Source organism: Octodon degus, unplaced genomic scaffold, assembly GCF_000260255.1.
Source record: "Octodon degus isolate 3935 unplaced genomic scaffold, OctDeg1.0 scaffold00093, whole genome shotgun sequence".
NCBI lineage: Eukaryota > Metazoa > Chordata > Mammalia > Rodentia > Octodontidae > Octodon > Octodon degus.
Window position 1 is genome coordinate 8,801,803 of NW_004524669.1, and position 27,575 is coordinate 8,829,377.

A 27,575-nucleotide genomic window follows, 5' to 3' on the forward strand; every position below is an offset into this window, starting at 1 on the left:
GTTCTGGGCCAGGCTTACATTTCAGAGGACTACTGTGCGTTCTGGGCCAGGCTTACATTTCAGAGGACCTACTGTGCATTCTGGCCTGGCTTACCTTTCTTCTTGGCGTGCTTCTGGGCCTACAGATAAAGCTACAGGAAGCGCAGAAGAGGCCGTGTGCCCAAGGCTTCACTCAACCCTGCGCACTCTGCTTGGCGTGCATCACTGTTCCCCACACGCACCCATTTTCTGAACCACTGGTGTTTCACAACCATGCCCTTCACCCCTAGATATGAGTGTGAGTCCTGGTGTCACACCCGGAGGAGCACACAGAGCCATGGCCTCACAGGCCGGGCTGGGGGCCTCACAGGCTGGGCTGGGGGCCTCACAGGCCAGGTTGGGGGCCTCACAGGCCAGGCTGGGGGCCTCACTGCCCAGACTAGGGACCTCACTGCCCAGATTAGGGACCTCACTGCCCAGGCTGGGGGGCTCATTGTCCAGGCTGGGGGGCTCACTGCCCAGGCTGGGAACCTCATTGTCCAGGCTACGGGGCTCACTGCCCAGGCTGGGGGGCTCACTGCCCAGGCTGGGAACCTCATTGTCCAGGCTAGGGGGCTCACTGCCCAGGCTGGGGGGCTCACTGCCCAGGCTGGGGGGCTCACTGCCCAGGCTGGGAACCTCATTGTCCAGGCTGGGGACCTCATTGTCCAGGCTGGGGAGCTCACTGCCCAGGCTGCACCTGGCATAGCTGCTTCCCTCCTTCCAGGTCAGTCCAGGGCTGCACACTGCCAGAGTCCTCTTAGACTTAGTCTCCTGCCTGCACTCTGCATCTTTGGCCCTTGGCCCTACAAGGAATGTGGCAGGTGACAGCGAGGGACGCACTCTGCTCTTTGCCAGTGCGTGGTGTCCAGAGGCCCATGATGCCAGGGGCCCACCTTCGTGTGTGGCTCACTGCTTCCCCACAGGGCTGATGCTACTCCCTGGAGAGTTCTCAAAGGCCTTCTGGAGGTGCTAGGCCCCAGAGCTCCCCCGCCCCCACCTGCCCCCATGACTACTGCAGGGATCCGCCGGGTTTCCTTGCTTTGCTGTCAGAGTGCTTTCTCATCTCTCTTGTTTATTTATTTTTCATTTATCTCAATATATTCATGGACTTCTATTTTCAGAATTGATCTTTGAAAAGATAAAAATAAGCCAGCCACATGGTGGGCCAGAATTCTAAGCTCCCTCCTCCACAGAAACGAGAACGAAACAGAACGAGAAGTTTCCTGACCAGCTTTACCAGGGCTCTGGAGACAGTTAGGTTTGCAGCAACAACCAAATGTCCAGCTAGAAAAGGCCATCTTTAAGAGCAAGGGAGGCTGGAGGCACTTCCACCCACTTCTGTACCTTCCCCAGGGTCCTGGCTGTTTGCACCCCACCCCCAACACCAGTAAGTCAGGCTGGGGGGCTCAAGGCTGGGAAGGCGCCTTGCAGAGCTCACGCCCTGCCTCGGACCCGAATGCCAGGCACTTGGAGCGCCGACACAGGCACATCTGTTCTGCTGAACCTGGGACTCGGCTGGAGAGTGGGGCCTTAGAAAGCTGCAGTCGTGCCCAGGGAAGATTGCCGGTCCCTGTGCTGGGATGAGCTGAGTTCAGTGCCAAAGGACAGCAAATCTGGAGAGGTGTCTAGCATTCGGGGAGGCCTGCCCGAAGGTGAGTGGCATGCAAGCTGGAAGCACAGTCTTCAACATGCACACAGGAGAAGGAAGAGTCTGCAAAGCAAGCATGAAAATATCCCAAGAGCACTGGAGCTCAGGCAGGCTGCTGGCGCGAGCCTGCAACCCCAGCCCCTGGGAGTCCAAAGCAGGAGGCTCGTGAGCCCAAGCCCAACTTACCAAGACTTTATCTACAGATAGATGAAAGAAAGAAGGAAGAGAGGAAGAAGGAAGGAAAGAAGCAAGCAAGTGATTGCTACATGTTCAACACTAAAAAAGAAAGAAAGGAAAAAGAGGCAAACGCTGAAGAAAGGACAGAATTCAATGTCCAGGTTTCCACATTGCAAGAGTCAAATCCAGATTTTCAATAAAAAAAAGTAGAAAGCTTGTAAAGAAGCAAAACAACTCAAAGAAACAAAATAAGTGAAGAAAAATTATCAATGAGCAAATCCCAGCCTCAGTTTTGCTAGGCAAAGACTAAAAACAACTACTGTAAATACAAAGACCACAAGGACAAACAGTCCGAGGAAATCAGTAAAGCAGCACATACGAAAGCGAGAGATGCAAAGGAGAAAAGGCACCAAACGGAAGTTCCGGAGCTGAGCAGAAAGCCCCCAAGGAGCTCAGAGCTGGGAGTCGGCAGGAGAAAGGCTTGGTGCGTGTGAGTGTTGCCCTCCGAAGTGATCTTCTCTGAGGAGGAGGAAGAAAGAGAAGACAGAGGGCTGAACAGAGCCCCAGGGAGGCACCCAGCCCCGTCCAGGCCGTCCCCACATGCACAGCGAGAGCTGAGAGGGACGATACTCAAAGAAATAATGGCCATAGACATCCTAAATTTGATGAAATATGTGAATCTACAAACTCACGAAGATCAATGAACTCTGTGCAGGAAAATTTAAAGAGATCCACACCAAGACCATTTTCATCAAATTGTTGAAAATCAAAACAAAGAAAGAACGTGAAAGCAGCCAGAGAAAGCGACTCGTCCTGCTCAGCGGCTTCTCTGCAAGATCAGCAAAGGATTTGCCACCAGAAACAGGCCAGGGCGGCAGTGGGAGTGGGTGCAAAGTGTCTGGAGAAGACGCTGTCTACCAAGACTTTTATATCAGGCGAAACTGTCTTTCAAAAATTCAGAGCGATTAAGACTTTCTTTGATATATAAACCAAAGGGTCCCTAACTGCTGGGCTTGCCCTGGCAGAATCCTTGCGGTTGGGACAAAGTGACTCAGAGCTGCGTGGCAGACTAAAGCTCCAGTGAAATGAGGGACAGTAGGACCTTCGTTCACGATCTTTGTTCTTGCCACAGCTCTGGGCACAAACTGAATTGGATGAGAACTGAATCAAATGCGATGGTTAGTTCAGTGCTGACCTCAGGGAAATCTGAGAGACGGAGGGAGGGGACGGCAAAGGGAAGTAGAAAGAGTTGGAATGTGTTGCGCACGCACACTGGCTGCCCATGACGGATGTGACCATTATGTCCTGTAAACATTACTAATACAATTTTTTTTTTTTGAACCGGGGATTGAACTCAGGTCCTTGAGCTTGCCAGGCAAGTGCTTATTCCACTGAGCTATCTCCCCGGCCCTACAATTTTAAATTTAAGAAAATTTGAACAACCAAAAAAATTTAAAAAGACAAATCATACAAAGTATGTTTTCTAACCAAAAAACCGGATGAAACTACAAATCAGTAGAAAAAAAAAAGCTGATATTCACAAATCTGTGAGAGTTGAATGTCACACGCTGACGTAGCCGGGGGTAGGTCAAATAAGAAAACCTGGAAAGGAGCCCAAGCCTACAGCTGAATCAACGCAAAAGCATAACGCGGCACATTGTGTAAGACTGCACAGAGGCAGGAATAAGGAGGGAAACTGAACCTGCATACGCCTAAATTAGGAAAGAAAAAGAGTTCAATAACCTGACTGCGCACCTCCAAGAGTCACAAAAAGAAGCGAGGACTAAACCTAAAGCTGGAAAAATGGAGGTGATAGTAAGGCCAAGCAGCAGTGACAAGGTACACAAAAAATAACAGTAATGATAATGTCTAATAGTAACAATAAACAGAAGAGGGAACGAGGAAGCCCTTGGAGAGGGAAGTCTTGAAAAGATCAACAAAATTGACAAACCCTTGACTAGATTGGCTAAGAAAAATAGAGAAGCTTCAAATTACTGAAGTTAGGGGCTGGGGACATAGCTTGGCGGTCTAGGGGCCTGCCTGGCAAGCACAAGGACCCAGGTTCAATCCCTGGTGCTACATGCTGGTTGCCAAGTGTGGTGGTACACGCCTGTAATCCCAGCACCGGGGAGGCTGAGACAGGAGGATCACTGAGTCCAAGCTGCGTAGTGAGACTCTGTACCAAATAAATATGTGAATAAAAGACTTCTTAAAAGATTACTGAAATTAGAAATAAAGGGGCATTACTACTAACTTTACAGAAATAGCTACTGTGTTTCATTTTGTTTTGTACCAGGGATTGAACTCAGGACCTTGTGCTTGCCAGGAAGTCACTTAAGCCATTGAGCTATCTCCCCAGCTCTACATAAATAAAAGTGATTGCAAGAGAGTACTATGAACAAGTATGTCCAATGCATTTAATAACCAAGAAGAAATTACAAATTCATAGGAAGACAATCGATGTGTAGAGATGGACAAGATGACTAGACATATCACTGTTAAGGAGACTCAATAAAAATCCAAGCCTTCTCCCAAAGAAAAGTCTAGAATATTATGTCTTTCCTGGTGAATTACAAAAACACAAACTCTTCTAGAATATTAAATAAGAGAGAACACTTCTTACCTCATTCTCAAATCCAGGCTTAATTGATCCCTAAACCAGACAAAGACACTCAAGTAAATCCCCAACTTACAAACATTCAGTGCATAAGAGTCACTTCACCGGGGTGTGGTAGACATGCCTGCTATCCCAGCACTCGGAAGGCTGAGGCAGGAGCATCTCTGGGAGTTCAAGGCCAGTCTGGGCTAGACAGCGAGACCTTGTACAATGAGAAGAAAACTAAGTCCAATGTCTCCCATTTATATGGGTGCAAAAACCTCTAACAAATACTAGTGAACTGGTCAATAGCATTTAAAAAAGATGACATGCCATGAACAAGTGTTTTTCATTTCTGGGATGAAGGTATGGTTGAAATAGAAAGATCGATTAATGGAATATATCACATCAAAAGAATGGAAGGAAGAAATCTATGATCATCCCAATTGCTACAGAAAAAGAGTTGGTAAAAATTCAACATCCTTTCATGATTTAAAAAAAGCACTTAGTAGAAATTGGAGAGACCTCACAAACCTCAGAAAATGAGGAGTATCTGTGAGGAGCATATGGTTCATCTCATCCTCAGCAGTGAAAGACTGAGAGTCACTTCCACGCTCAGGAACAAAGCAATCATGCTTTTCTCCCTGTATTTTAGGGACGGGTCGACAGGATGTTCAGGATCTCACTACTAGATCGAACTCATACTGATCCACCTGTTTACAACCTCCCAAGAGCTGGGATTACAGGCGCGTACCACCATGCCCAGTCTCAAATGCTGTCTCAGGGCGCCCTGGGGGTGCAGCCAGAACGGCAGGCCTGGGGATTGAACCCCCGGCCCCTGCGCCTGCCTGCAGGCACTTTAATCCTCTGAGCTATTTGGCCGGCCTGCAATTATGCTTACATTCACCACTTTGTTTTATTTTTGTGCTGGGGGTTGCACCCAAGGCCTTTGCACTGAGCTCCCAACCATTTTTATTTTTTATTTTGACACAAGGTCCCTACAAGTCACTGAATTTTCCAGGCTGGGCTTGAACTTGTGATTCTCCTGCCTCAGCCTCCTGAGTGTTGGGATTACAAGTATGCACCACCATGCCTGGATTGACATTCTCCATTTCTGTTTGACATAGTATTGGATGTTCCATCCAGAGAAGTAAGAAGAAGAAATAACGCTTCCTAAGTTGAGAAGCAGAAAGATGACGTAAGCTTGTACACAACACCTTAAAATCCCACCAAATCACAGTTCAAGCTGATAAAAGCATTCAGCAAGTTGCTGTACACTAGCCAGCAATAATCAGAAAGGGAAATTAGGAAAGCAATTTCAGGGGACAGCGAGATAGCTCAGCAGTCTCAAGCACCTGCTTAGGCAAGCTTAGACAAGCACAGGGACCATGGTATGATCCCCAGCATCACATGCCTTGTCAGGCCTGGCCCCACGGTGGGCTGAGCTGGCCTAAAAGAATAAACAAATACATGTAAAAAGAAAGCATATTTAGGAATAAGTTAAACTTATTCCTAAATATAAAGGAAAAAGCCTGCCTACTAAAAACAATAAAACACTGCTGAAAAAGATTTAAAGACCTAAAGTTGAAAAATACTGTGTTCAGGGACTGAAGACAGTCCTGGCCAGACCGCGGTGCTGTCTGCAAGACCTGCAGATCCCGCGCAGCCCTGCCCAAGTCCTTTTTTAAAATTTATTTTATTGAGAAACAAATATCAATGAGAGAGTTTCAAAGCTGATTAATAGGACAGTTTCAATAATTAATACATTGTACATTGTTATCTTCTTAGTGGTTATCCATAGTGCAAGAAGCAGATAGGATAGCCTGTCCAAACACTATTACTACAAATCTTTCTTCTCATTGAATTAAGTGAAAGTAGCTGTCTATCTATCCTAACTATTCTGTATATACCAATACAAAATGGTCCTTCCTTTGTATCCTCCTTTTTTTTGTTTAGTCCTGTCAGACATGGATATTCTATTGGCATCTAAATATTCTTGTCACTTGAATTTAGCAAAACAATCCAACAGAGTCCAGCAGTCCACAATAGTAGTGAGTTATCTGTAGAAGTTGTTGACTAGAGGCTTTTACAGCTCAGCATGTTAATATGGCTTTACTTTATATACCTCGTTTTTATACTTTTCTGCTGGATGGTAAAGACTGAGATAAAGCAAGACCTATATAACAAGAAATGTAACTTTTGTATCTGATAAGGTCAGTCAAGTACCCTCAGGATTTATCCTGTAGCCCTGTACCGCACTTTGTAGATCCTTTGTCAGTGTCAGCCATGAGAATGAGTCACGGCCATTGCTTGACCAATTTGCTCTCTGTGAAAGCCTGAGAGAATGTTTTCTCTCCATGTGACTCTCCTTAGGCACACTATACATCATTGATCACATTCCTCTGTGGCCTTTTAATCTCCTTGATCAGAAAATTTGGGGCACAACTGAGTTACATGATATTACAGTACAGGTTCTCCTATCTCTTCAGTCTTCACTGACCTTGGAAGGCTAGAGCCAAAATGTTGGCTGACCTTGCAGCCCTTCCTTTTCTCCAATTTTTGATCTGCAAATTTAGGTTGTTAGCCCTCCAGAAGAGAAGCTTATTATGATCCTGCAACATATGCAGTTTGGTTTACCATATCTGTCTAAATATCAAACCTTTTAGGCATAACATGGAACAGGTATTTTCCATCAAATATTGATGTGTTGAACTTTAAGTCTTTACAGAATATGAAGAAAAAAATTTAAAAAATAGGAATAAACACATATTTTTATACAGAAATTTAGAAATCTAACCATATATAGCATTGTAGCAGGACAGTCCTGTGACATTTTTTTTCCTTTTTCTTGTGTCTTTTTTTTTCATTTATTACTCATTAAAAAAAAAAACTTTTACTTGTGAGACAGTATGGTAATAATTGGTATGCCATGCCAAGAAGTATGTATTTAGAAGACCAGAATGACAGGCATTCCAAGTATCACCCTTCTATTACACATTGCTATCTTCAGTGCAGTTGCTTGGTTTGCAGGTATCAGCATATATGGTTAGTCAGGTTGAGAATCCTACCAATTAACTACTAGTTTCAAAACCTGCTGATGTTTCTCAGGATCATTGCCTTACCCATCTTGTGCATATAAATGTATGGCTTTGTCCCTGTCCTGTTTCCCAGCTTTTCTCCTTGCCCTCTCCTCATTGTCCAATCCTCAAGTTCTCGCTTTCCTTTTAGTTGTGTTATACCTTCCTATTTGTATTTCTTCTTTTGACTTGTTATACTAGGGAGACTATATGATATTTACACATGCGGGTCTGGTTTATTTCACTAATGAGTATATCTTCAAGTGGCATCCACTTAAATGTAAATAATTCAAGTTTATCATTTTTTATAGCTGAGTAATACTCTATTGTATAAAAATACCACATCTTTTTCAGGCATTCCTCAGCTGATGGGCATCTTGGCAGTTTCCAAGATTTGGCTATCACAAATTGTGCTGCTATAAACATAGGAACACATATATCACTATGATATGATGTTTTCAGATCCTCTGGAAAAATTCCCAGTAGAGGAATAGCTGATTTAAAGGGGATTTCCAGACCAACTTTTCTAAGGAGTCTCCATACTGATTTCCATAACGGTTGCACCAGTCTACACTCCCACCAGCAGTGGAGAAGGGTTCCTTTTTCCCCACAGCCTCTCCAACATTTGTTGTTGGGTGATTTGTTTATGATAGCCATTCTTTCTGGGGTGAGATGGTATCTCAGTGTTGTTTTAAATTGCATTTCATGGATGACTAATGATGTGGAGCATATTTTCATATATTTATTCTCTTCTTTTATTTCATCCTCTGAGAAGTGTGTGTTCATCTCGGATGCCCATTTCTGAATTGGGTCTTTAAATTTAGGGGCCCCAATGTATTTTAGCTCTTTATAAATTCTAGAGGGCAGACCTTTGTCTGAGTGCTTATTTGTCAAGATTTTTTCGAAATTTGTGGGTTGTCTTTTCACTTTGTTGATAATTTCTTTTGAAATGCAAAAACTTCTCAATAAGAGATGGTCCCAGTTGTTAATTCTTTCAAGTGTTACCTGTGTAATTTGATTTTTATTCATGAACTCTTTGCCTACCCCTATGTCTTCAAGAGTTCCTCCTACTTTCCAGGAGATTTAGTGTTTTTGTTTTAATGTTTAGATCTTTAATCTATTTTGACTTTAGCTTAGTGCGTGGTGATAGACCTGGGTCAAGTTTTAGTTTTTGTCATGTAGAGAGCCAGTTATTCCAGCACCATTTGTTAAAGAGGTAACTTTCTTCCAGTAAGCGTGGTTGGTCCCTTTGTCAAAGATCAGGTGGCTGAGTGTGTTCATAGAGGCTTCTGCATCTTCTAACCTATTCCATGAATCCTTAGGTCTATTTTGTTGCCAATCCTATGTTGATTTTATCACAGTAGCTTTGTAGTATACTTTTAAGTCAGGAATTGTAATGCCTCCTGCCTTGTCTTTATTGCCCAGGATTGCCTTTGCTATTCTAGGTCTTTTTTGGTTCCAAATAAATTTTAGGAACGATTTCTCTAGTTCTGGGAGGTATGTTCATGGCAGAAATTGCATTAAATCTGTACAACAATTTTGAGAGTATGGCCAACTTCACAACGTTGGTTCTTCCTATCCAGGAGCAGGGAATATCTTTCCATTTTCTGAAATCTTCTATGGTCTCTTTTTTCAAGGTACTATAATTTTCCATGAAAAGATCTTTGACTTCTTTGGTTAAGTGAATTCCAAAATATTTCATTTTCCGCGTTGCTATTGTAAAAGGTATTGTTTTTCTAATTTCTCTCTCAGTCCTACTGAAGTTCCAATAGCTTTTTGTAGAAATGGGAAAAGCCATTTGGAATCTCAAGAGACCCTGAGTATCCAACATATTCTTTAAAAAGAAGAGAAAAGTTGGAGGACTCATCTTTCCTGTTTTATGACTGAGCATGAAGCTGCAGGAACCAGTGCGGCATGGGGCCGGCCTAGAAAGGGAGGCTGGATGTAAGCCCTCTCTGTGGGCCGTTTCTGGGAAAGCCCAATCAGTACCCACACATTGAAGACCAAAGTCGGACCTCTACCTCACACCGGTTAAAAAACTGAACTTGGAATAGAAAAGACACACACACACACACACACACACACACACACACACGCACGCACACACACCCCAGCTAATACTCAAATAGACACATTTCCAAATAAGATGCCCACGGCCAATTCCATATGCTCGGCTTCAGAGGAGTGCTTATCAAACCAGCGTGCAGCTCCCCTCACACCCAGTGAGATGCCTATTATCACAACAGTGGAAACTAGCTGACCCAGCCACGTGGGCAGCTGAGGCAGCCTGGGCAACTTACCGAGACCCTATGTTAAAATGTAAAATCAAAAGGGCTGAGTGCCAATGGTAGAGCACCCCTGGGCTGGATCCCCAGAATCAGGAAGGAGGGAGGGCGGAGGAGGGCGAGTGCCAGGGGGCACACTGAGGAATGGGTCCTTGGTGAGTGGTTGGGGTGTGGAAAGCAGGTTTTCAGGTGCTAAGTGGAATGAGCTGGCGACACTCCTAGGGCCAGCAAGCCAGTGTCCAGAGGAGCTGTGGCAAGCACTCAGAACCAGAAGATTGGGCCTGTGTCCTGGATCTGCACTGCTCTGCAGGAGGAGGCAAGGCAGGCTGGGCAGTGGGGAGTGGGCGACCCCTAGCTGTGGCCAGGCTCTCTGTGGGCAATGGTTCTGAGCAAGGGCTTGTGTGCAGGAGGTGGTCGGGGCCCAGGGTCACCTCTGCAGAGCACCTGGGGGGCCCTGGGTGGTGGGGGTGAGGTCACTCCTGTGGGGTAGGTGAGTCTACCGGTAGGAGTCTTTATCCATGGGGAACGTGTCCGCCCCAGTCCTATGTGGCTTAGCAGTCTCCTTTGTTCTGCTGGCCCCAAAATAGGAGGGGATGAGGGACAGGCACGCCCAGGTCAAAGCCGCAGGGCAGGTTCCTGGCACAGTGGCGGTGACGTGACCCAGTGTCCTAGGAAGGCCTTGGTCCCCTCCCTAGCAGGGCCACTGTGTCCCGTCCTCCCTGCCCCTTTCTCTAGTCCTTCAACTGTGAAGAGGTAAACTTCCCGCGGCTGAGCAAACAGGTTGGTGGCCGCATCCGGGAAGTCTCCAAGCAGACCCTCTGGGGTGCAGTGGTCCAGCTGTCCTGGGACAAGGCGGGGCCCGGGGCAGGGTGTCGCATGCCACTGTGCATGCTGTGCCTTCCAGGCAAGATGAGGATTGCACCACCTGCAAGTGGCTGCAGAGGACAGCTAGCTGCCCGGGAAGGTGGTAGTGGGGCGGGGGGCTGTCCAGGCCTTGGGCAGTGCTGAAACTGGCTCCAGAGTCAGGCACCGCAGCATCCGGGAGTGTCTTGGAGCAGAACTGAGGTGAGGGGCACAGGGGCTAGCGGCTCCAGGGCCTAGGCAGGGCCACAGGGCCATGGGTCCTTCAAGCCCCTCTTGTGGCAGAGCTACCAGCATGCTTGGAAGACGGAGAGTCCTAGAAACCCAGCCTGGGCTTCTCCAACCTAGGAACACCAGAGATGGGGAGGAGCCAGCGTGTCCTGGGCGCTACACTGGAGCGGAGAGCCTGGCTGGCCAGGCCACACAGATCCTAGCCCCTCAAGTGGTAGAGGTGTCACCCAAGGGCAGGCTGGAGGATCACTGGGTATGCATGGAAGCCCATCAGTGAAATCCATCCCAAACCTCTCGAAATTATTGCTGAGAGGTGCTTGACACACAGTTCCTGCCTTGGCTGTGTTTGCCTCAGTCGGGGCACCAAGCTGTCCACACTCAGGCAGCACCACTGTCACCACCAGGGCATCCTCATCTCTGTCCCTCAGCTACCCACCCACCCTACCTGCCGTCTCTGTGGACCTGACCCCTGTGGGCCTTGAGTGAGTGGACCAGGGCTGCTGGTCCCGTTATGGTGCTCACAGGGCTTTCTGGTGGGCTCCCCTTTGCCACAGTGCCATTCGCACCAGTCCTCCTCAGAGGGACCTGGACAGTGCTCAGTTATAAAGCAAAGCAACCTAGAAACCACCCAAGGGTTCCCCAGGGCGGGGAGAGCCTTAGGACCCTGCCTCTGCTCCACGTCTGTGTGACTGTCTGTCCTGTGGACATTCCCACGTCCATCTGTCCCACTCCCATGTGGGCCTGTGGGGCCAAAGCCAGCAGCTTTGCTATAAGAGTAGTACAGGGGCAGCTCAAGTTGCACCAACGGGAAGAAGTCATAGTGCCCACAGGGAGGAGGCTCGCCGGACATCACTTCTGGGAAAGGCTGCCTTGCACCCTCAGAAGCCTAGCGAGGGCACCTGGGGTGGGCAGCACGCCTAGATTCCACCACTGCTGCCCTGTGGTCTGTGTGGGGCCTGCCAGCTAAGGCCCAGGCAGGCCCCAGGCCCCAAGGAATGGCCACTGCCTCTACCACTTGGAAGGGGGAGACCCAATAGAGTGTTGTCTCAGCCGGTGCTGCGCTGGGCCTCAGTTTCCTCCAAGCTGACTCTTGCAGCAAAGAGGCCAGAGAAAGTCAGACTCTGCAGGGGATTCTGGCCAGCTCCACTGGGAGCTTGGGCCAGGAGTCTCCTCCTGGGCCCCATGAAACACACAGACCAGGAGCCTGTGCAGCAGCACAGCCCAATACTCCCCCGGCGGGGCTGGGCAGGAGCCCTGGGGATTCCTGTTCCAGCGTGAGCCCTGGTTCCCCCTTCCAGGCTAAGCTGTGACTGAGCAGCGAGCCACTGCTGAGGCCTCCTCTCACCAGCTGACACCCCAGGGGTCTGTCCAGCAAGACAGCACCAGCCTCTCACTCCAACCCTGACGTGAGGGGCAGGGGTGCCTGTGCCTGGTGGCCCAGCCCTGCAAATCCTTCCTTCAAGCCTCTTTCTGCCACAGCCCCTCCCCAAGAGCAAACACACGTGGCTGCCCCCAGGGAGTGGACGCTGCCCTGCGTGGCCCAAGAGTGGGCATGGGGCCAAGGAGTTCTGCTACATAAGCCCAGGCCCCTGCAGAGCAGGCACCAAGGCCCAGTCCCTCGCCGCCTGCCCACCTTGCCAGCCCCCAGAATGGGCGCCAGAAGCAGGAGCCAGGCGCCGGCCTGGGCCCTCATGACCCTGCTTGTGGTGCGGCTGGCAGGTAAGGCCGGAGCCCCCCACTTTGGCACCATCTTCTCGGGGCCACCTTCTCTGGACTCTGCCAAGGGCACAATCGTACTCTGCTGCCCATGCAGGTGTCCCCAGCCCCATGGGCCCTCCAGTGTCAGGGACCCAGAGCCCAGCCTGGCTGGGGTGTCAGGGCAGGGCTTGGGCCAGGACAGGTGTGGCAGCGTCCCAGGATTAAGGGCCGGATCTCAGGGTGCTGAGAGGCTCGGCATCAGAGAGGGCAGGCGTAGTTCTCTGTGGCTGGAGCTGAGGTCGATGCTGGTACTTCCCCCTCCCCTGGGGGCCTCCCAGGTGGACCCCACCTCCAGGTGATGGGTTGGAGCTAGGCAATGAGCAGGGTGCCTGGTCACAGCCTGATGGTGGCGCTGAGTCTTGTCAGCTATCCTGTCTCCCAGCAGCATCTCAGGCCTCAGGGCTTGCATGGCCCCTGTGAGCAGGGCCACTGCCTCAGCCTGCTCTCGAGCAGCCACATCCAGCCGACGGCTCCGAATGCTTACTGTTAGCAGGGGAACATGTGGCTGCCTCAGCGTGAGCTGGGTGAGGCTGGCTGGAGCCTGTCACCGGGGCCATGGCACCCTGAGCTTAGCTCCCTGCAGAGCTTGGGCTCTCCAGGTGGGGACCTGGTCCGAGACCCCTCCATTTATGAAGAGTGTGGTGAGGAGTGTCATCCTCAGACCCCCTTCCTTGAGCCCCAGTCTTCTGCTCAGCCTGGAGGCTGGCTCAGCCACACCCCCCACATCCAGCTTTTTTGGCTGCGTGGCCAGGAGGGAACACACAGTACTCCTGTCATTAATGGCTGGATGGAGAGGGGGGCCATACGGAGGCCTCAGTGTCTCCAGAACACGCAGGATGCAGTGGTGGGAGCGGAGCCAGAGCCCTGCACTGGGAGGGAGGCTGGGGCCAGGCCACGCTGCCTGCTGAGGCCCGGCACTGGTCAGTGTGCTCAGGGCTGGGGAGAGGCTGCAGCCTGGGTTGGGGGCAGGAGCAGCCGTGCCTGTGGGAAATGCAGTCAAGCAGGCTGGCGAGGAGGGATGGACGGTCCTGCGGTTTTCAAATGTTAGCAGGCCATGGTGGGAAAGCAAACAGGGAGTGGGCCGCCAGGGTACTGGGAACAGCCCACATGCCAGCTGAGTCCTGGCCTGAGATGCAGCCCTCTCAGAGCCATGGGTGCTGCAGGGATGCTGTCCCTCAGTGGTGGGCTGGTGTTGCTTCTTCCGGCTGGGGCCAGGCTAGTGGAGACCACCCTGGGGCCCTCCCTGTGCCAACACCTCTTGCCACCCACCCAACTCCTGGTTCCAGTTCTGGGCCGGTCCCGATCTTGGGTTTCTGCTAAGTCATTCCTGGAATCCTCCCACCATGTCCCTCCAACAAAGCTGGCCTTTGTTCTCTGAGGGATAGAAGGAGGGGGCTGAACCCCCTGGATGGCTGCGTTCTGGGATGAGGCTGCTTCCTGATTCCATTTTCTTCCTTGAATGGCCAGGACCTCTTCCCTGTCCCTCAGGGGATGAGGTGGCTGCCCACATGTACAGGCTGGGAGGGCAGGTAGGGCTGTCACGTCCGGTCCCCTTCAGGCTTGTGAAGCTCTCAGAGGAGGCTCAGCCTTGGGCCAGAGCCTGCCACGTGCCTCACACTGTGGCGGTGGCTCTGATCAGCTGGCTGCCTCCTCACCCCTGCTCACTCCTACCTTTTCCCGCAGAGACCCAGACCCCTGTGGAGTGGGCTCCAGGGTACACAGAGCCTGCCGCTCATGATGCCAGGGTGGATGGTGGTGTGCAGGGCCTGGGGCTCCTGATGGGGTGGGCGGGTGCATGGCGGTGTGCAGGGGCCCGGGGTTCCTGATGGGATCCTCCCGGGCCTCTGTCTGGGGACCATGCCAGGTGCAGGAGGGGGCAGGCCTCCCAGGGAAATGGAGGTGTGCAGCAGATCTTGCCGGCCACCTGCAAGCTCGTGGGCAGACAGGGAGGGCCCAGCAGGGAGTGAGAGGAGCTGGATAGCCCTGTCCCAAGTCCTGAGCCCTGATGTCCCCAGAATGGGCATTGCAGAGCGTGAGGTGGGACGAGGGTGTCCACAGCCGTGGCCCCCTGTGACCGGGCCCTGTCCACAGCTTATCACACGTCTTCGTCTGCCCAGCGCCTGACCTTTATTCCACCCCTCGACGTCTTCCCCAGTGTAAGCTGTAAGTAGGAGGTGGCCACTTGCCATCTGGGGGATTCTGCCAGGCTGGGGTGAGGCTGTCACCTGTGGGTGTCCCTGGGTAGGGCGGTGTCCTGTTGGTAGAATCTGCTGTGCACCCTTGGGCCCTGGGATGGTTAGGAGTCCTGGGGGAGCAAGGTAGGGCAATAGGGCACCTGGTCTCCGGTGGCAGCCCAGGGCTGTGGGGGGCTGGGCATGGAGGGGGTCGGCAGGCGCCCACTTTCTGGCTCCCCGCAGCCCTGAACCCCGCACACACGGGGCGCGTCTGCAGCACCTGGGGCGACTTCCACTACAAGACCTTTGATGGCGCCGTCTTCCGCTTCCCCGGCCTCTGCAACTATGTGTTCTCTGCGCACTGCGGCGCGGCCTACGAGGACTTCAACGTGCAGCTGCGCCGCGGCCTTGTGGGCGACAGACCTGCCATCACCCACATTGTACTCAAGGCCCAGGGGCTGGTGCTGGAGCTGTCCAACGGCTCTGTCCTGGTTGACGGGCAGCGGTGAGCAGGCCAGCCTTCCTCCTGAGGGTGGCAGTGCCCGAGCCAAGGGGGCAGCCCAGCCTGACTGCATACTCCCCTAGGGAGGACTTGCCCTATAGCCGTGCTGGCCTCCTGGTGGAGCAGAACAGTGACTACGTGAAGGTCAGTGTCCGGCTGGTGCTCACCTTCCTGTGGAATGGACAGGACAGTGCTCTGGTGAGGGGGCCTGGCCCAGGGGCCGATGGGGTGGGGGAGAACCTCCAGCCCCAGGGGAGGGCCCTGTGGAGCAGGGCAGAGGCCTGAGGCTGCAGTGGCCCTGCCTGCCGCAGCTTGAACTGGACCCCAAGTTTGCCAACCAGACCTGTGGGCTATGTGGGGACTTCAACGGGCTTCCAGACGTCAGCGAGTTCTATGTGCACAGTGAGTGGCCCTGGAGGCGGTGCAGTGAGTCGGGAGCGCCTGCGGGTGGAGGCGTGGCCCCAGCCCCGGCCAGCTGGACGGCCTCCCACGCAGGGCGCTCTCCTGGCAGACACCAGGCTGAGCCCTCTCCAGTTCGGGAATCTGCAGAAGCTCGACGGTCCCACAGAGCAGTGCCAGGACCCGCTACCCTCGCCGCCCGACAATTGCACGGGGGGGGTGAGTACCTTCCCCTGTCGCCTGTGGGTGGTGATGTGGGACAGGCAGTTGAGCTGAGGCCTGAGAGACGGCCCAGAGTGAACAGACAGGACAGAGACCAGAGCCCCAGCCTCACTGAGGAAAAAGTCCTGCACCCTGGGGCTGGGCCGAGGAGGACAGCGTGCGGAGTGAGACACCTCTGTGGGGAGTTCCGGCGCCACACTGGGCAGGCAGCTCTGAGCATGCAGCAACAGCGTGTGTGGCAAACGTGCCCCTGGGGGCACTGGGGAGCTGGAGCAAGCACCCCTCCAGTTACCAGGGAGGATGGGGCCTGGAAGCACCAGGAGCCCTCAGGCCAGCAGAAGGCCAGGTCCCTAAATCATGATGGGAACCAGGGAGCTGCAACCCCATGCCAGCCAGCTGGGGTCCTGGGCAGGAGGACATTTGTCACAGGCAGCCCTGAGCCTCCATCTCCCCTTTCTCTGAGCCACCACCAGGGGTGGACCCCAAGTTCACCCAGAGTCTGCTCTTCCTGTGTGTTCACCATGGGCAAGTGTGTCCTGGAACCTGGTGTGACAGGTCCAGAGCCCGGCGTCACTCCCCAGAGCCAAGCATACGTCTGTAGTCATGGCTGCAAATTCACTGAGTTGGGTAGAAGCACAAGTGGATGGAAGGGTGATGGGTGGGTGGGTGGACGTATAGATGGATATATGGGTGTGTGGATGAGCGTGTAGATGAACAGGTGAGTGGTTGGGTGAAGAGATGGGTAGATGAGTAGGTGTGTATGTGCATGGTATGTGGACATATGTGTGGGTACATGGGTGAATGAGTGAATGAGTGGCTGTGTTGATGGATGGATGGGTGGGTGGGTGGTGAAGAAACCTTGAGGTGAAGAAGAAGGGGCTCTCTGGCCTGGCCTGCGAAGGACAGTGTCCTCACACAGGCACGCGGCCCTCCTGTCTGGGGTCAGAGGGAGCCCAACCTTCCTGTGCTGCCCCCAGGAGGACTTTTGTCGCCACGTCTTGCTTGGCCCAGCCTTCTCAGAGTGCAACGGTCTGGTGGACACCAGTGTGTACGTGGCTGCCTGTGTCCAGGACTTGTGCCGCTGTCCCTTGTGCCCCTGTGCCACCTTTGCTGAGTATTCCCGCCAGTGTGCCCACAGTGGGGGCCAGCCGCAGAACTGGAGAGGCCCCAGCCTTTGCCGTGAGTGCCCCGCAGGGCTGGGCCAGGCTCACAGGGTCGTGGTGTGTGGCTGTGGAGACAGTGAGAGGCGGTGAGCAGAGGACGTGTCAGGAGCTAGGGTGCGGCCAGGCCTGGAGATGCTGAGGGCCTGTGGGCCCGGAGGGAGACACAGCCCCGAGGCTCTGCGAGCAGGCGTCAGCCAAAGCCTCCTAGTCCTACCAGGGCCTCAGATGGGCAGGGAAGAGCTGAGCCTAACGCTGTCCTTGGGGACCTCTGGGGCCACAGAAGGACAGGGTGGGTGTGACTGCACTGGGGCAGGGTTTCAGCACTGAGCACTGCCTCCCCCTGCAGCCCAGACATGCTCCTCCGGCATGGAGCACCGGGAGTGTGGCTCACCCTGCACCGACACCTGCTCCAACCCCCAGCGCTCCCAGATGTGCGAGGACCACTGTGTGGATGGCTGCTTCTGTCCCCCAGGCAGGCCCTATGCCCTACACCCTTCCTCTAGCCCCGACTCTGCCCAGGAGAGGTCTCACCCAAGAGCCCAAAGGGGTGGACTCTGACCCTAGGAATCAGAGGTGTGCTTCCTGAGAGAGACAGACAGGTGTCACAGCCCTGGGGCCAATGAGGATCACGCCAGCAGAGCACGGAGCTCGCCCTGACAATGGGCCCTAGCAGAGCAGGGCCTCTGCTGGGGCCTCCTGTGAGGAGAGGTCGCTGTGTCTGGGCAGGTGGTCTGTGCGCAGGTCCTCACCCTGCTCGCTGCCTGCTCCTGCCCAGGCACGGTGCTGGACGACGTCACACACGCTGGCTGTCTGCCCCTGGCCCAGTGCCCCTGCACCCACGGCGGCCACACCTTTGCTCCTGGCGCCTCCTTCACCACCAGCTGCAGCTCCTGGTAGGTCCTGCCCTCACGGGCTGTGTGGAGCTGGTGGGGCACCTATTCCTGCACCCCCTGCTCACATGTCTCCCGCAGCACCTGCTCTGGGGGGCTATGGCAGTGCCAGGAGCAGCCGTGCCCAGGCTCCTGCTCTGTGCGAGGTGGGTCCCACATCTCCACCTACGACGAGAAGCTCTATGATGTACATGGTGACTGCAGCTATGTGCTGTCCAAGGTGAGGGTCCCCTGGCCGCCATGGGTGGACAGGCCCATGCTGACAGGGGAGCCCAGACTTGGGGACTGGCCGCCCCTGGGGCCACCCCAGCCCAGGCTAGACCCATGAAGCCTGGTTTCCTGCAGAGATGTGCAGACAGCACCTTCACTGTGCTGGCTGAGCTGCGCAAGTGCGGCCTGACAGACACTGAGAACTGCCTCAAAGCGGTGACACTCAGCCTCAATGGCGGGGACACGGTGAGGGGGCCCCTGCCACCTGTCCACAGGGCTGGAAGGGGCAGAGGCAGGGAACCTGGGGCAGGGCAGCCCCTTCCCAGGGACAGCTCCCAGATCCCCACCAGGGCAGGCCCATGGCCTCCCATGGCCCCTCTCGAGTGGCCGGTGGGCACTGACCCCAGCCTGGCCCTCTGCTCCCAGGCCATCCGTGTCCAGGCCAGCGGTGCTGTGTTCATGAACTCCATCTATACCCGGCTGCCAGTGTCGGCAGGTGTGTGGCTCCCACCAGCTAGGTGCGATGGCCCCTCCAGGGCGTGGACCCTGGAGCCCGCTGGGCCTGACTTGGTCCCTGGAAGGTTCTTGGGTCTCAGGCACTCCCAGAGTAGCCCAGGGGCTGGCTGCTAAGTTGAGAAGTTGGGTGACAGGGTGGGACACAACCCTGGTCGCTGTGGGAACCCGTGTGTGGGGTGGTTATTCCAAGCCGCTTTTGCTCAGGTGTGGTGGGGTGGCTATTGGTCTCCTGCAGCCCATGTCCTCTTCCATAGCCAACATCACCATCTTCAAGCCTTCGTCCTTCTTCATCCTGGTGCAGACAGGGCTCGGCCTGCAGCTGCAGGTGCAGCTGGTGCCCATCATGCAGGTTCACATTACGTTGGACCCCTCATACCATGGCCAGATGTGTGGTGAGGCCTGCCAGCTCCAGCGCAGGGCTGGAGGGCGAGGGGCGGATAGGGGTGGGGAGGCCCAGGACAGTCATGCAGGGTGGGGCAGGCCAGGTGGTGCGACCCAGACTTATCTGCGGGTGGCTCCAGAGTGGCCCTGGGTGGTGCCAGGAGGGCAGCAGGCTTGGACACAGTGGCCAGGCAGGAGGCACTGAGTGACCTGGCTTGGCCCAGGCCTGTGCGGGAACTTCAACAGGAACCAGGCAGATGACTTCACGGCCTTGAGCGGAGTGGTGGAGGGCACAGGCGCCGCCTTCGCCAACACCTGGAAGACCCAGGCCTCCTGCCCCAACGCCAAGAACAGCTTCGAGGACCCCTGCTCGCTCAGCGTGGAGAACGGTACCCCTTTCCCCGGGGCAGGGTGAATGAGCGGGCCCAAGCAGGGCAGCCCACCGTGCACTTGACTCCTGAGGAGGGCTGGCAGGGCTGGGGGCAGGGGGCAACACTATGTGTCCCTCCCCAGAGAACTATGCCCAGCACTGGTGCTCGCTGCTGACTGACTCCTCTGGAGCCTTCTCCGCCTGCCACTCCACTGTGAACCCCACACCCTTCCACTCGGTGAGTGCCTGCGGGGCACATGGGGAGTCCTGGAGTTTGGCCACAGACGGAGGCATCCAGTGGCTACCAGTGTGGACATGCTTACCACGTGCGGGCTCCTCTCATCTCAGTTGCACCTGCAAAACTTCCCAGTGGGGCTCCGCCCACTGCTCCAACCCAGTGAGCCATCGCAGGGACGTGGTTCCACCCAGAGCGGGTGTCTCAGGGCCCTGTTCCTGGAAGCCAAAACCTTGAAAAGCACCCAAGTCCTCCCCCAGGGTCTCCAGACAAAGACCCCAGGTCACCTTCAAGTGCCCCCACTGGTGGACTCCACCTCTCCAGCCAGCTCTTGCCTCAGTCCACCCCCAGGCCACTGGGGTTCTACTTGTCTTTGTCCTGTGGGGACCCCTCCATTGGACCTGGCCTCTCTGGCTTTCCATCTTCTGCTGTCCCTGGGTCTCCACCCCCAGGCTTTGCTCTTGTCCTTTCTACTGTCCTCTCCTCTGGGGCTCAGTTGCCATGGTGTCCTTGGCAGTAAGCTTGGCCATCAGGGCCAGCTTCCAGTGGCTTCTGGCAGTTTCTCTCTCACAGCGATGGGGTGGAATGGGATGTGTGGTCCTGGGCCCTGGCCGGCTCCTGACACACCGCCTGCCCCCAGAACTGCATGTTTGACACGTGCAACTGCGAGAGGAGCGAGGACTGCCTGTGTGCTGCGCTGGCCTCCTATGTGCACGCCTGTGCCGCCAAGGGCGTGCTGCTCCGCGGCTGGCGGGACGGCGTCTGCAGTGAGTGCGCTGTGGGCTGGCTGGGCGGGAATCCCAGTTGGGTGAGGACGTGGCCCCCGTGGCAGCAGCTACAGCACCCCAGCTGTGCCTGGCACTGGACAGCCTTGCAGCCAGCTTCACACTCTCTGCCCTGCCCCACAGCCAAATACGTGAGCAGCTGCCCCAAGTCCCAGAGCTACATGTATGTCGTGGACGCCTGCCAGCCCACCTGCCGTGGCCTGAGTGAGGCTGACGTCACCTGCGGTGTGCCCTTTGTGCCTGTGGATGGCTGCGTCTGCCCCACGGGCACCTTCTTGGATGAGGCTGGTGCATGTGTGCCAGCCCATGAGTGTCCCTGTTACTTCCATGGCAATGTGGTGGCGCCCGGGGAGGTTGTGCAGGACGACGGTGTGGTGTGGTAAGGCCTTGGTCTCTGGGGCACATGGGGAGTCCTGGAGTTTGGCCACAGACGGAGGCATCCAGTGGCTACCAGTGTGGACATGCTTACCACGTGCGGGCTCCTCTCATCTCAGTTGCACCTGCAAAACTTCCCAGTGGGGCTCCGCCCACCCTTGGTCTCTCACCTTCCTCCTAGCCTCCCACCCAGCCAGATCTTCCAGATAGAAGGCCAGGCTGGGTGGGGCATCCTGGCAGCAGACCGTGGGAGGAGGCCTGAAGTTGCTCTGTAGTCCTGAGACCTCAGAGGGGTGGAGGTGGGGGTCCTCTAGGGCTCTGCACCAGCTCCCAACTGCCCAGCTGGCTGTATCCTACCCTGTTCCACCTGGGTCTTGACAGGACCCACTTTGGGGGCTCCAGTCTGAGGCAGAACATGGTTGCAGAACTGCTGGCCCTGTGGCAGGAAAGTGGGGAGACTGGGTGGGGGGCCCACACCCTGGAGGTCTGCCCTGGACCTACTTCCTCCACTGGGCCCCTCCTGAAGGTCCCCCCAACAGCACCCCAGCGAGGCCAGGCCCGCCACATCTGGTCTTGGGGGACACTGCAGCTCCCAGCGTGGCCCAAGCTGAGGGCCACACCCTAGCCCCAGGTCCACTGCCTCCGGCCACCAAGCACCTTTGGCAGAGACTAGCAGCAGTACCTCCCGGTCTGGTGAGGGAGACAGGCGGGGCTGAGGGGCTGCTGGTGCACTGGGCTCTCTTTTGTAGCTCGTGCTCGCGTGGGAAGCTGAGCTGCCTGGGAGCCCTGCTGCAGAGCAGCCCAGGTACCAGCACCCGCCGGGCACAGCCAGGGAGGCAGGGTGCGGGGGACATGCGGGGCTGGGTATGGGCAGGACCTACACCCCGCCTGGCCTGCCACGGGCTCCTGCCCTGTCCCCAGGGTGTGTGGCGCCTATGGTGTACCTCGACTGCAGCAATGCCTCGGCTGGTACTCCCGGGGCCGAGTGCCTCCGAAGCTGCCACTCACTGGATGTGGAATGCGTGAGTGCTGGGCACAGCCATACCACAGTCCAAAGCCCGCCTGGGAGGGTGGAGGGGTGTGGCCTCCTGGGTCCTGGGTCCCGGGGTCCCTGTGCTTCTGCACACAGTGACTGTGGGGCTCTCTGACCCCCTCCACCTGGCACCCCAAGCATGGGCAGTGTCTCCCAGCTTGGGGCCTGGGGCCCCAGAGAGCAGGCCATGTTCCTAGCCCTGGCTGTCTGTGCCCCACAGTTCAGTACACACTGCGTCTCAGGCTGCGTGTGTCCCCCGGGGCTGGTGTCGGATGGGAGCGGGAGCTGTGTTGCCGAGGAGGACTGTCCCTGTGTGCACAACGAGGCCAGCTACCGGCCCGGGGAGGTCATCCGCGTCGGCTGCAACACCTGGTATGTCTGCTGGGGGATTGAGCAAGGAGGCACCACGGGGGTGTGGTGCAGCCTGGGGCTGGCACTCCGCCTGACGTGGTAGGTGGCACAGGGTTCTGAAGGTAACTGTGACAGCCGCCCCCAGCACCTGCAGGAACCGCCACTGGGAGTGCAGCAGCCAGCCCTGCCTGGGCACATGTGTGGCCTACGGGGATGGCCACTTCATCACCTTCGATGGCGAGCGCTATAGCTTTGAAGGCAGCTGCGAGTACACACTGGCCCAGGTGCGTGGCCCCTTGCCCGACCCCCACCCAAGACTGGCTGCCTCAGCCTGTGGCAGCCCTGCTCATCTCTTCCTGCTCCAGGACTACTGCGGGAGCAACACCAGTGCCAAAGGGACCTTCCGCATTGTCACGGAGAATGTCCCCTGTGGAACCACTGGGACCACCTGCTCCAAGGCCATCAAGATCTTCGTGGAGGTGGGATGCCCATGCAGTGCGGGGCCACCTCCTGCCGCCAGTCACAGAGGCCTCCATGAGTCTCACAGTCCCAAGGCCTGGTGTCCAGCCACACCCACAGACTCAGTCAGAGGCCCCAGGCACCTGGCCTGTGGCCACACCCCCAGCCCTGCCTGCTCCCTGTGGCCACCTCATCTGTGTTGGAACCCTCCCTGTCATTGAGTTTAAGGCTGCCCTGGTCGTTCAGAATGGTTCCGCTTTTCCCAGGGTCACATCCTTAGGTCCTGGGGCTCAGCTGCGCTCAGACCCTCTGGGCCCCAGCTCACCCCCCCATGCGCGTGGCTCCCATGTCCAGCCATAGGAGGAGGGTGCACAGGAGCAGCAGCCGAGCAGCCTGCTAGGGGGCTGCCCCTACAAAGAGGGCTGGGTGAGGCGAGCCTTGGGGCTCCTCCCAGCACATGGCCTCCCCTAACTGCAGCACGTCTTGCCTGCCTCTGGCTACATCCCCACGCCACAAGCCTTGAGCCTCCAGGAGTCCCTGCCAGGGCTGGTAGACTGGGCTCCAGTTTCTCCAGCCACTATGTGCCTCCATCCACAGAGCTATGAGCTGATTCTCCATGAAGGAGGCTTCAAGGTGGTGGCAAGGGGGCCAGGGAGCAGCCCTCCCTACAAGGTTCGCTACATGGGCATCTTCCTGGTCATTGAGACCCGCAGTGGGATGGCTGTGTCCTGGGACCGGAAGACCAGCGTGTTCATCCGCCTGCCACAGAGTTACAAGGTGAGACCACCAGAGGACCCCACTCTGTCCTCACTCAGAAAAGCCTGGCAGGCAGGTCATCCAGCTGTCAGGGTCTGAGAGGGGTTGTGGAGCCCACACCAACCACGGGGAACATTGGAGCACTGCATAGTGAGCAGGCTCTGTCCACTGACCTTGCAAGGCAAAGGCCTCTCCAGGGGGCCCAGCCAGCACCCCTGCAACTCCTGCTCCCCTGCCCCCTGGAATTCTACAGAGCGCTGCTCTGGCCAGGATTGGAAGGCCCATACCCATTGCTTGGCCCCATGTCTCTCCCACTTCAGGGCAGGGTCTGTGGCCTGTGCGGGAACTTCGACGACAACGCCATCAATGACCTGACCACACGCAGCCAGGCTGTGGTGGGCGATGTGCTGGAGTTTGGGAACAGCTGGAAGCTCTCACCCACCTGCCCCGACGCCCCGGCGCCCAAGGACCCCTGTGTGGCCAACCCGTACCGCAAGTCCTGGGCCCAGAGGCAGTGCAGCATCATCAACAGTGCCGCCTTCTCTGCCTGCCGCTCTCAGGTGGGGCCCAGACAGGCCCAGGGCTCCAGCTTGGCAGGCAGGGCCAGGGGCTGGCAGCTGCCTCCTGCTCCAGGGGGATCTGGGCCTGGACCTCTGTCCCTGGCTCAGAGCTGATCTTAGGGCACTACAGTAGGGACAGAAAGCCAGTGGGGCTCCCAGAGAAGGGGTGACCAGCCTGAGAGAGGCTTCTAAAAGTCCCGTGTGAACCTTCACAAGGGTCCACGCAGGCGTGTGGCTTCCTAGTAGGACTTAGGAGCCAGTGAGGGGCAGGCAGCTCATGAAAGTGCAGTCAGCGTTCACACTCTCATGCCCACACTGTGAGCCCTCTCTCTCCACACATGTCCCCTGGAGCAGGCGGCTAGCATGCCCTGGTGGCCATCCTCTGTCTGAGAAGGTCCCTGCAGTCTGACAGTTGATCTCAGCTGCAGACGCCTCCATCTGGCAGAAGTGAGAATGGGGTAACGTCCAAGCTCTCACACAGGCGCAGCCAGGTCAGGGCTCACCCTGCTCATGAGGACAGACAGGTGACCACCGATGTTGCAAAGGCCTGGGGTCTGGAAGTCAGGCTCCCAGAACTTCCCCAGGGCATGTCCTGAGTGGCAGGCTTGCTGCTGCAAACAGGGACAGACCTGTCATGGAAGTCACCTTCAGAAGCAAGGCCCAGCATGGTGAGCAGGGGTTCTGCACAGAGGGGCAACGGTGGCAGAAGAGGACTCAGCCAATGGAAGGCAGAGTGGAACAGAGGCTGGTGGTAGGATCAGAGTGTGTCAGGCACAGGTAGCGGTGGCCAGGGTGCAGCGATTGGGCCAGGGGCAGCCTGCACCCCACACGGTAAGACTCATTGATAAGAGAATCCAAGGCTAGGTAAGGTTCACATGTGTGCAGGTGGGCTGCAGGTGTGTAGCAGGCGGGTGCAGGGGGAAATGTAGATAGGTAGGTGAATAGGTGGGCAGGTGGACAGGTCAACACGTGAGTAGGCAGATAGGTGGGCGGGTAAATAAGTGGGCAGGTAGAGAAACAGGCAGGTGGGCAAGCAAACATGAGGAATAGGTGGGCAGAGAGAGGATTAAATAAGTAGGTGGGCAGGTGGGCAGCTGGGTGGTTGGAGGTGGGCAGGTGGACCTGGGGCAGGTAGACAGGTGGCCAAATACTCCAGTGAGCTGGAGAGGTGGTGCTGGGGACAGTTCCTGCGCAGGACACTGAGTCACCCACTGCCCTGGAATGCTGGACCTCAGACCACTAATGTGGGCACTGGACCAGCCAAGCCTAGCAACACTGGGTGGATACTTTTCCTCCTGAGCCAGACCTCTACCCCAACTCCAGGTTGACTCCATCAAGTACTACGAGGCCTGTGTGCGTGATGCGTGTGCCTGTGACTCAGGGGGTGACTGCGAGTGCTTCTGCACAGCCGTGGCTGCTTACGCCCAGGCCTGCCACGACGTGGGCGTGTGTGTGTCCTGGAGGACGCCAGACATCTGCCGTGAGTGGGGTTCTGTCCGTGGTACTGAAGGGCCGGGTTGGCCTGGGCTGACACTTAGTCACACTCAGACACTAGCATGTGTGCCTGCCTACAAGTGTGCCCACATGCAGCTGTAAACCTGTGTAGTCTAGAAGGCAGCCCCTAAACAAGGGGGCCCCAAGGAACCCCTGGGTGACACACTGGTGAAGGGGCCTGACAGGCGCCATCTGAGTCTCTGCCCCCTGCCCAGCACTCTTCTGTGATTACTACAACCCCGCCGGGGAGTGTGAGTGGCATTACCAGCCTTGTGGGGCACCCTGCCTGCGCACCTGCCGCAACCCCAGTGGCCACTGCCTGGTCGACCTGCCTGGTCTTGAAGGTGAGGGTGCACCCAGGGATGTGCCCCCACTGTGGGTTGTGGAGGGTGTCACTGGGCAGCCCAGTCCTGTCCCGAGAGGCCTTAAGGCCTAGTGGGCCCCCACCCCACCGCAGGCTGCTACCCCAAGTGCCCACCCAGCCAGCCCTTCTTCAATGAGGACCAGATGAAGTGTGTGGCCCAGTGTGGCTGCTATGATGCGGATGGAAACTACTATGACATCGGTGTGCAGACCCCCACAGCCGAGAACTGCCGGCGCTGGTGAGGGGTGGGCGGTGGCCTGGGTGCAGGGTGGAAGCTGGCTTGCACAGGCCCTCACTGGCTTCTCTCCTGCAGTCGCTGTACTCCGGGGGGCATCCAGTGTGCTCACAGCACCGAAGGTAAGGGGGACCGAGGGGCTGGGACTGGGCCCAGGATGGGAGGCCCTGAGTGACCCGGCCCTGCTGTCCCCAGCCTGCACATGTACCTACGGGGAACAGACCTACAGCTATGGGGATGTCATCTACAATACCACTGATGGCCTTGGTGCCTGTTTAACTGCCATCTGCGGAGACAATGGGACCCTGATCCGCAGGGCCATGGAGTGTCCCGGAACCCTGTCCACATCACCGTTTACTTTCACCACCACCTCTGCCATCCTCCCCACAACAGGTAGGCAGGTGCATCTCCAGGGGCAGTCGTGGCCCATCTGGGAAAGGGAAGATGCTGGAGCAGGGCCCTGGGTTCACTTGGCCCCACCCACCCACCCTGCTGTCTGACTGGGCTTAGTCCTGGCCCTGCTTGCTACCTATCACAGGGTGCCCCTCAGTGACAGGGCTGTGTTGGGGTCCTAAAACCTCTCCAGATACCTTCTTGTGCATGACAATGCCACTCTGGGGACTGAGCTGCCTCAACAGTGAGCAGATGGAGCCAGGACTGGCCTTTCATGAATCAGCAGCCCCCCAAGGCCTCAAGGCAACCCTGGGAGGTGGGCCCTCCCTCATGCCCACTGCTCTTGGGGCACTGGGGCTTGGTACAGAGAAGCCTGAGTGGCTTCTCCCACGCCTTGCAGGCTCTCCAGACACCATACCCACCATGTGTACCAGAGAGGTCTGCCAATGGTCTGCCTGGTTCGATGGGGGTCGACCGGAGCCTGGCATGGGAGGCGGGGACTTCGAGACACTTGCAGCCCTGAAGGCGAAGGGGTACCCAGTGTGCCCGATGCCTGCCAACATCGAATGCCGGGCAGAACAGTTCCCGGGGTCACCCCTGCAGGAGCTGGGGCAGAAGATAGACTGCGAGCCAACCCGGGGTTTGGTCTGCCTCAACAGTGAGCAGAGCCCCCCACTCTGCCACAACTATGAGCTGCGCATCCTGTGCTGTGAGCAAAGGCCCTGTGGTTCTTCCCTGCCAATAAACACCTCCACAGCCACAGTACCCACACCCAAGACACTGTCGAGTCCCACCCTGAGCACAGTGACCTGGGAGACAGCGGTGCACACAGGCCAGAGCTCCCTGCCAGCCACGGAGTTCACCTCGCACACAGTATCACCTTCATCAGCCCTGCCAAACACTCGCTGGGCAGGCAGCACCCAGAATCCCACGGCCACCAGCTGCGAGCCCCGCTGCCTGTGGACAGAGTGGTTTGACGTGGACTACCCCACATCTGAGAGGACTGGGGGTGATGTGGAGACCTACGAGAGGATCAGGGCTGCAGGGGGCACCC

General features: G+C 56.3%; 1 protein-coding gene across 1 annotated transcript in view; it reads left to right on the plus strand.

Moving 5' to 3' along the window:
- Positions 1 to 12,519: 12,519 nt before the first annotated feature.
- Muc5b (mucin 5B, oligomeric mucus/gel-forming) overlaps positions 12,520 to 27,575 on the plus strand; it is a 27,618-nt gene continuing 12,562 nt past the window's right edge. The window contains exons 1-31 of the mRNA XM_023722865.1: positions 12,520 to 12,615; positions 14,338 to 14,409; positions 14,746 to 14,817; positions 15,072 to 15,333; positions 15,414 to 15,528; positions 15,642 to 15,732; positions 15,842 to 15,948; positions 16,929 to 17,130; positions 17,461 to 17,586; positions 17,890 to 18,007; positions 18,086 to 18,224; positions 18,350 to 18,460; positions 18,641 to 18,710; positions 18,985 to 19,122; positions 19,336 to 19,500; positions 19,625 to 19,719; positions 20,357 to 20,483; positions 20,625 to 20,880; positions 21,626 to 21,681; positions 21,798 to 21,898; positions 22,130 to 22,281; positions 22,406 to 22,544; positions 22,626 to 22,739; positions 23,317 to 23,496; positions 23,796 to 24,035; positions 25,359 to 25,515; positions 25,745 to 25,873; positions 25,987 to 26,131; positions 26,207 to 26,250; positions 26,324 to 26,521; positions 26,922 to 27,345. Coding sequence (XP_023578633.1) covers positions 12,546 to 12,615; positions 14,338 to 14,409; positions 14,746 to 14,817; positions 15,072 to 15,333; positions 15,414 to 15,528; positions 15,642 to 15,732; positions 15,842 to 15,948; positions 16,929 to 17,130; positions 17,461 to 17,586; positions 17,890 to 18,007; positions 18,086 to 18,224; positions 18,350 to 18,460; positions 18,641 to 18,710; positions 18,985 to 19,122; positions 19,336 to 19,500; positions 19,625 to 19,719; positions 20,357 to 20,483; positions 20,625 to 20,880; positions 21,626 to 21,681; positions 21,798 to 21,898; positions 22,130 to 22,281; positions 22,406 to 22,544; positions 22,626 to 22,739; positions 23,317 to 23,496; positions 23,796 to 24,035; positions 25,359 to 25,515; positions 25,745 to 25,873; positions 25,987 to 26,131; positions 26,207 to 26,250; positions 26,324 to 26,521; positions 26,922 to 27,345 — 4,415 coding nt within the window. The 5' untranslated portion in view covers positions 12,520 to 12,545. The remainder of the gene's footprint in view (positions 12,616 to 14,337; positions 14,410 to 14,745; positions 14,818 to 15,071; positions 15,334 to 15,413; positions 15,529 to 15,641; positions 15,733 to 15,841; positions 15,949 to 16,928; positions 17,131 to 17,460; positions 17,587 to 17,889; positions 18,008 to 18,085; positions 18,225 to 18,349; positions 18,461 to 18,640; positions 18,711 to 18,984; positions 19,123 to 19,335; positions 19,501 to 19,624; positions 19,720 to 20,356; positions 20,484 to 20,624; positions 20,881 to 21,625; positions 21,682 to 21,797; positions 21,899 to 22,129; positions 22,282 to 22,405; positions 22,545 to 22,625; positions 22,740 to 23,316; positions 23,497 to 23,795; positions 24,036 to 25,358; positions 25,516 to 25,744; positions 25,874 to 25,986; positions 26,132 to 26,206; positions 26,251 to 26,323; positions 26,522 to 26,921; positions 27,346 to 27,575) is intronic.